General features: G+C 36.2%; 3 protein-coding genes across 5 annotated transcripts in view; 2 read left to right on the top strand and 1 right to left on the bottom strand.

Annotated features, from left to right (window-relative positions):
- Positions 1-3,678, top strand: part of homer (protein) — a 4,952-nt gene extending 1,274 nt beyond the window's left edge. The window contains exons 2-7 of one of the 3 annotated variants that reach the window (XM_018028788.2): positions 122-278; positions 357-488; positions 574-825; positions 922-1,065; positions 1,174-1,449; positions 1,541-3,678. In XM_018028788.2, coding sequence (XP_017884277.1) covers positions 122-278; positions 357-488; positions 574-825; positions 922-1,065; positions 1,174-1,449; positions 1,541-1,726 — 1,147 coding nt within the window. In that variant the 3' untranslated portion in view covers positions 1,727-3,678. Of the gene's footprint in view, positions 1-121; positions 279-356; positions 489-573; positions 1,066-1,173; positions 1,450-1,540 lie in introns of those variants that run through there. The other 2 variants (XM_018028787.2, XM_026815632.1) reach the window with 2 other exon arrangements.
- A 755-nt stretch (positions 3,679-4,433) lies between these two features.
- LOC108627432 (protein lethal(2)essential for life-like) lies at positions 4,434-5,443 on the top strand. The gene has a single exon (XM_018028677.2). It carries the CDS (start codon positions 4,561-4,563, stop codon positions 5,140-5,142), a length of 582 nt encoding a protein of 193 aa, XP_017884166.1. The 5' UTR covers positions 4,434-4,560; the 3' UTR covers positions 5,143-5,443.
- Positions 5,444-6,234: 791 nt separating this feature from the next.
- Positions 6,235-7,294, bottom strand: LOC108627433 (protein lethal(2)essential for life-like). Its single transcript, XM_018028678.2, has 2 exons — positions 6,863-7,294; positions 6,235-6,631 (listed from the first exon to the last, which is right to left on the bottom strand). The coding sequence occupies exons 1-2, from the start codon at positions 7,182-7,184 to the stop codon at positions 6,378-6,380; spliced, it is 576 nt and encodes a 191-aa protein (XP_017884167.1). The 5' UTR covers positions 7,185-7,294; the 3' UTR covers positions 6,235-6,377.
- Positions 7,295-7,625: the final 331 nt, after the last annotated feature.

Below are 7,625 nucleotides of genomic sequence, written 5' to 3'. Positions count from 1 at the left end.
CCACATCTTTTCATTTCAATCCCTTCTCATAATAAAATATATATTTTGACTGGAAAAGTAGTTTGGTACATGTAAATTTAATCGATGTATCTTTACTATCTAAAGTTTTAACAAATTCCAGTGAACAACCAATTTTCACGTGCAAAGCGCACGTATTTCACATTGATCCGAAGACAAAAAAGTCTTGGGTGTCCGCATCCACAGCAGCAGTATCTGTCTCATTTTTCTATGATTCCACAAGAAGCTTGTACAGAATAATATCTGTCGAAGGGACAAAGGTGATGAAATAATAATGTGTCATTAATATTGTAAACCATTTATTAAAAGTGTTATATACATATTTTATTTTTTTTTAGGCAGTAATAAACAGTACTATTACTCCAAACATGACCTTCACGAAAACGTCACAAAAGTTCGGACAGTGGTCAGACGTTAGGGCCAACACTGTCTACGGTCTTGGCTTTTCGTCTGAGGCAGAGTTAGGAAAGGTTTGTGAAACGTGTCATTAGTTAAGTCGCAACATCGCGTCGTCTGTACAGCACAATCTCAGAGACAATACTATTCGTTTGACAGTTCATAGAGAAGTTTCACGAAGTGAAGGAAGCCACTAAATTGGCTAGTGCCAAATTGCAATCGCACAGTTCATCTGTTACCCCTGCTACTAGTGCAAATGTTAGCCCGATCACGTCTAGATCGGGCATGCCGTCAACAGAACAAGATCTTATAGACCCGCCGAACTCGTCAATGATCAATTCGAATGTCTCGGCATCAAACAATCCAAATCCAAATGCCAACATGATCTCTACTCAGAACAGTGTAAATTTGGTAAGCAGCAGTCCCTTACCTGGTAGTTGTCAGAATAAAGTGGATGATGAATTGAAAAATGCAGTCCATTCAAGATCACAGAGTATTTCTCAGCAGAGTACAGAAAGTCCACAACATCAAGGGAAGTCACAGCTTAGTTCAACCCAGGGTGGACAATCAGCTGAAATGCAGCTTAAGTATGAGAATGATAGGCTGAAACTGGCACTGGCACAAAGCTCCGCGAACGCTAAAAAGTGGGAGGTGCGTTTACACGTTAAACAATGCCAAGGCATTTCAATATGCATGCAGTTTAGATATTTTGTAAATGCACAATCCACAGTCTAATACACTTTTAAAATTTGATTTCAGGTCGAATTAACTACGTTGAAATCGAATAATGCTAGATTAACGAGCGCTCTGCAAGAGTCCACAGCTAACGTCGACGAATGGAAAAGGCAATTACAATTATACAAAGAAGAAAATGCAAGAATTAAAGCTAAATACGCAGATCTGGAATCTGGAAAAATAGCAGAAGGCAATAGCGAAGCGTTAAGGTTGAGGGTTGAAGCATTGGAGAATGAACTTAGGACAAGGAACGAAGAAATCAAAGCTCTTACCATGGCAACAAAAAATAAAGATTTTGTAGTACGTAATAATACTATATTATACAGTGAAGCTCTATTCTAACATAAAATTGTCGACCTATTTGTAACTAAATAAACATTTTATTCTGTAGGCATTACAAAAGGAGAACGCTGAGCTTCGTGAAATGTTAAGGGTTGTCCATGAACAATTAGAGCTTGCGTTAAGCGCGAACAAAGTCCAAAAACAGAATCTGGATACGCTGAACGTCAGACTAGCTGGGTACATACAAGATCTGGTAACTGTACATCGAGAAATTACAAACACGTTGCAAACTTAAATTTACGTGTAGTGATACCTAAGAATATTCTTCATGGGAGTTTTGTATTTATGATATAAGCGAAGTATACAAATGGACGGTGTAGATTAAATACAAAGGGAGAAGTTCCAAAAAAACATGCATAGTGAACAAAAAATAATAAAGTAAGAACGCTATCTTGAAATGATAAAGATAGATCGCATCATTTTAAAGTATTTATTCTGTGTTAAGTTAACGATGACGTTTAATGTTTTTCTTCGTAGACTGTGCCATACTCTGAATATAAAAAAATGTGTTCTTTTTTTAACACGGTTTTATATATTCCTTTTTTTCTTAATCTGTACATTCGCAAACGTACGAGAGAGTTTCATACATCAGAACGATTGTAGAAAATGTTTTTACCTCGGCACAAACGGGAGCGTGCATCTTTTTAAGCTATCGCGTATCTACGACATTGTATTATAAAAATAATTTTAGTACTGTTTTTTATATATTATTTAATTTAAACGACTGTGTATTACATTTTTTACGAAACCTGTTACAATCGACCTTTGTCATCCATCGAAGTTTATACGCATAGTTCGTTTCTTCTACTAACTGTGTTTAAGTGTTTAAACAAATAAATTATAATTGCAATTACACTGCAGTGATCATTATCATTACTAATGCTATTTCACTAATTACTATCGATCTTCAACTCATAATTAAGCTTCGAAACTTACTATAACTAAATACAACTATTATTATGATTATTAACGCTATTATAACTACCTCTACTGCTATGGCTGCACTACTACTTGCTGTTATTATTGCTCATAGTATCATCGTTAGTGCTACTTCTATAATTGTTACTACTGTTACTGTCCATCAGAGAGTTGTCATTACATGCCTACAAAGAAACTTCTATGATACTTAGAAACATAAAACATATCAAAAAATGTTACAAGGTTTAGTGTAATACATGGTTTCCGATGTCTTTTTGGAACTTAGCCCCTTGACGACAACAATAAAATTATAAACAAAACTAAAAGATTATAAACACAAGGAGAAATGCACAATTAACACTAGTAACGTTTAGTGATACTTAATTATGTAGTATATATCTATTTAATTCAGCTGTACATTGTATCCATATTGTTCTATCATATATTATTTACCTTTATCAATGGTATCAAATTCTATCAAATTGAAGAGTCTGGCATGAGCTGTACAGAACCATTGATACACGGTGATCCCCGTTAATATTCAGGTATATTTCGAAACGGAATCACTTCTCTAATATTTAATTAAACAACTTGTTTAGTTAACTAAGTTTTGTAACAGCCCACACAGAAAATTAAATTGTTTAGCGGAATATTAAAAAAGTTATTCCGTGTTGAAATGTCTCCGAATATTAATAGGAGTCGCTGTACATAAAATATTACATGAAAAATATATTATAGAGCTCATTCTTAGTGAGTAACTTAGCAATCTCAACAAAACGTGATCAAATGAGCAACAAACGTTTTTTACATGATAAATGCTTTGTTAATCTTTTATAAAAAAGAAAGAAGACGATAACGTGCGTTAGTTTGTTGAACGAATAAATGTAATGTTCCCCGATGTAATTGATTTGTTCTTATCATTTGCCATCGTCTCGTAATTCTGATACATTCTAAGAGCGATCAAGCCAGATATTCTTCAATATGTTGTACTTGAATATAGTATAGGTTCGTTAGGAAACAAAATTTATCCAAATGATGCCGAACGACGACCTCTTCGAGGACGTTCAGGTGATATTTCTAAAGAACAATAATTTGTAGTAGTAAATGAAGTGCGAAATACTGAAAGAAAGGGCACTTTTTATTGTACTGACAGTATGTATGTATGTACGTAAAAAGAATGTTATGGAGATGAATTTTAAATTTTAGAGGAATTGGAAACAAAAGCCTCGCTTGCCACATGTAATCCTAATAAAAACATTCTCAGATGGCTTTCTGTGTCTTTCTTACCCGTATTTTCATACGTTACATAATTATTTCGAATTATTTAGATTAAAATTCAAGAATGATTTATATAATACTAATAATTATTCTGGTATATTCTTCGGTCCTCTCTCTATTCCGATTTCTTCCTCACCAATTCAAGCATGATTTATATTTTATACGATCGTGGAATTAATATGGTCCTACATTCTTATAAATCATTATGTTTCTCAAAGATTCTTATATATTACTAATCATTGTTTCGTGAATTATACCGTTTTGAGCAAAAGAAACATTTATTTTCAATGAAGGTGCGAAATTTTTATTTTTTTCCTGATTTTTGAATTTGAAAGTCAGTAGAATTTCTGTTTCTTTGAATAACTAGAAAAATTCGTTTTGTCATTGATGAAATTCAAATTCAAAATGTTTCTTTATCGGTGACTCACGATTATAAAGTGTAAGCTGAAAATTTAATTAACGAGTTTCTGCCTGAAACTAACGATCAGAAAAATCGAGTAATTTCTACATTCTTCGACGCTTCTAATTTTTCACACTTTCACCGATTTTATTTTAATTTTCTATTACCCATTATATAGCAAACTGGGTCTTCTAACGTTCTGAAGAAAATTAAGTGCAAAATTAGAAAAGTTATCGGATTTTAAAATGTGTGCAAATTATTAATTAGTCGTTCGATTCTAGAAGATTCCGGAAGCTCTCGAAACGTCTCGAGTGCGCAAACTCGCAAATAAATACGCCGGCAGGGACGCCGATTATCAGTGTTACCGTAGCAACTAAGCGGTAAAGATCGAAGCGAGTTCAAAGCGAGTTACAGTCCAAGTCAGTCAAAGCGTACGTTTTCGCGAGTGAAAACTTATTACTAAAACAAGAAACATGTCTCTGGTACCATTGCTGTTCTCTGACTGGTGGGAGGATTTGGAACGCCCGCATCGGCTTCTGGACCAGAACTTCGGGCTGGGTCTCTACCCGGAGCAATTGCTGTCGCCGAATCGTGTGGAACTTTACATGCAACCACGAAGAAAATCGTACTACCGACCATGGGCAGAACTTCTCCGTGGAAACGAGGCAGGCACTTCGACCGTCCAGGCGGATAAAGACAAGTTCCAAGTGGTCCTGGACGTTCAACAGTTCGAGCCGAGCGAGATCGATGTGAAAGTCGTCGACAGATACGTCGTCGTTACGGCGAAACATGAGGAAAAACGCGACGAACACGGATGGGTGTCTCGCCAGTTCGTGAGGAAGTACCTGATCCCTGAACAATGCGACATCGAGCAAGTCACGTCGAAGCTGTCGACGGACGGCGTGCTGAGCATCTCCGCGCCGAGGAAGGACCAACCGAAGGTAGAAAACGAGCGTCAGATCAAGATCGAACACACCGGCAAGCCGGCGATCCAAACGAAGGGAGCCAAGCAGCAGAAGCAGCAGAATGAGGAGAAGAAGGAGGAGAAGAAGTGAAGACTTGGTGTATCTTCACATTACAATTCCTATTTAACGTAATAATCATATTCACTATTCCATCGATAGACTGCGTCGATATAAATATTCCTGTCGTATTGTCTCCTCAGTAAAATAAGATGTGATTAATACATTTAGTGATAACGCATTTCTTGTAAGTCGTTCGAATCATTTTTCGTTTCATAAAATCACGTTCTTTCGTTTAAGTTTCCACGAGTATTGTGAATATACATATGTATAGTCACTAGTCAACGTGTATGTGTTTTTTATGTTTGAATAAACTTATTAGTAAGCACTCTAAGTCTGTTTAAAGAACTTTATTCCTTCCACACGATCCTTAAACTTTCCATAAATGAAACACATATATTAACAAAATTATCCTTACTTACATTTTTGAAATCAACTCGTTTTTACGAACTTCCTTGATCTATATTTTATTTCATTTAACAATAAGAACTATTGCTGATTAAATGCAATCTGCGTTACTATTCCTCGAAATACGAATTTAAATGATTAACGAAAAACACTGACCAATACGAGCGCGTGTAGGACCAGCGCTAAGCTACGGCCAAATGTTACCATACCCGTAGTTGGGCGCGGACCCTGCGCGTACTCTCATTGGCCAGTGTTTTCCGTTAATGGTTATAAAACTATGGCTCACTTTGCATTTTACCAAAGTAAATTGTTGTTCAGAAACATCTCCAGAATCACCCCTTTTCAGCTTCACCACTTTTTCTGGGACACCCGGAACAAATTATTCTATAAATAAATAGATAACGCAATCGGCATCAAACCGACTGGCATTCGATGATACTTCACGTATAGAGACGATAGAATAAACAGCTGTATGATTGTTGCCATTTTAGTCACAGCATGGCTAAGTATAAAAGTAGGCTGTAGTGGTAGACGTAAAGATACGAATACGAAAATCATTTAATTGTCTATACGAAAGCTTCTTCATCATATTAACGATACTTATTTAAGTTTGATACATTTTATTTGGTAAATAATTACAGAAGTGACTATCCTAATATTACTCTTAGAATACTTTTGGAAATGATGGAGGTAGATGAATAATAAAACTTTAAACGATTTAACTAATTACACACCATTTATTCATACACAGGCTCACTTGTAACAATCAGACTACAAACAATCAGTAAATTTAAGAAACGCAGTAAAAAATAAAAAGGAATACTAAATGTACGAGTGTACAACAAGTGTATAATAAGTTCCTATTGACTCTGTTTCATTTTCTGAGGCTCTTCATCTTCTATCGCCTGCTGTTTCTTCACGTGTTCGATTTTAATCACTTTCTCTCGTTTCTTCTCTATAGCCTCTGGTTTTAACGGTGCCGTTATTGTTAAAATACCATCCTCGGACATACTGCTGGTCGCTTTGTCAGGATCGCACTGATCCGGTACTAGATATTTCCTAATGAAGTGCCTTGCGATTATACCATGATCGTCGTGTTTATCTTCGTGTTTTCCTGTAAAAAATAAAAAATACGTTCAGTAATCTTAGCAATAAATGAAAATAGTAAAATAATATTGAAACTACTAATTCAATTTAATAAGGAAACGTTGCTGAACGTTCTCGTACGCATGGGCGCCTGATAGAAAACGTATAGCATACGTTGCCTTGGTTCCGTTTATTTTCATCATGCAAAGAAAATCTTCCTACTATTTATTTGAATAAACGCATTAAACATAGTATCAACCTTCTACGACGATGAAATTATCGACGACTTTCACGTTAACTTCCTCAGGTTTGAATTGTTGGACATCGAGTATCACACGGAATTTGTCTTTATCACTCTTCACAATTGATTGACCGATTTCGTTATCTCGTTCCCAATCCATCCAGGGCTGATAGAAACTGTACGGTGACAGCCTGTTCGGCGATCTTTCAAGGACCGCTGAGACCAGTTGTTCCGGTCTCAGTCCTCTTCCGAAATGCTGGTCGAGCAACCGGTGCGACTGCTCCAGCGTTTCCCACCAGTGGGAAAACAATCTCGGGACTAATGTTATTCCTCTCCTCATTTTCGATAATTTATGTTTTCAATGCAATTTGCACGTGGAGATTAATGTCGTGGAGAACACGTTCGCGCTGCTTGCCGGATCTCTTTGAACTGACTCCGTGCGCATGCGATGCATTTGTATATATAGTTGCCGGTAGCTCTAAATGACAGCCGTTCTTTTCTCGAAAACTCGAGACTCATCTGTATCTATCTCGAAACTTCTTTGAAAATAGATCAAGTAATGATATGTATAATGATGTAATACGAAAATTGTAAGCATAACGCACTTCTATTTTAAAAACGGCGCTAAGCGACGGCAATTCCGCACTTGCACGTTCTTTTCTGTTTAGTCTGTTTACACTTTTTAAGGACGTATTGGCTATACAGTCAATTCTAAAAGTTTATGCACTTTAGAAACGCATTTTTTAAAAAGAAATCAGACGTCGGAAGAACAATGCTAATG

The sequence above is a fragment of the Ceratina calcarata genome, unplaced genomic scaffold (genome assembly GCF_001652005.2).
Source record: "Ceratina calcarata isolate Rehan_Ccalc_2016 unplaced genomic scaffold, ASM165200v1 scaffold471.2, whole genome shotgun sequence".
Lineage (NCBI taxonomy): Eukaryota > Metazoa > Arthropoda > Insecta > Hymenoptera > Apidae > Ceratina > Ceratina calcarata.
This window is presented reverse-complemented; position numbering and strand designations above follow the sequence as displayed.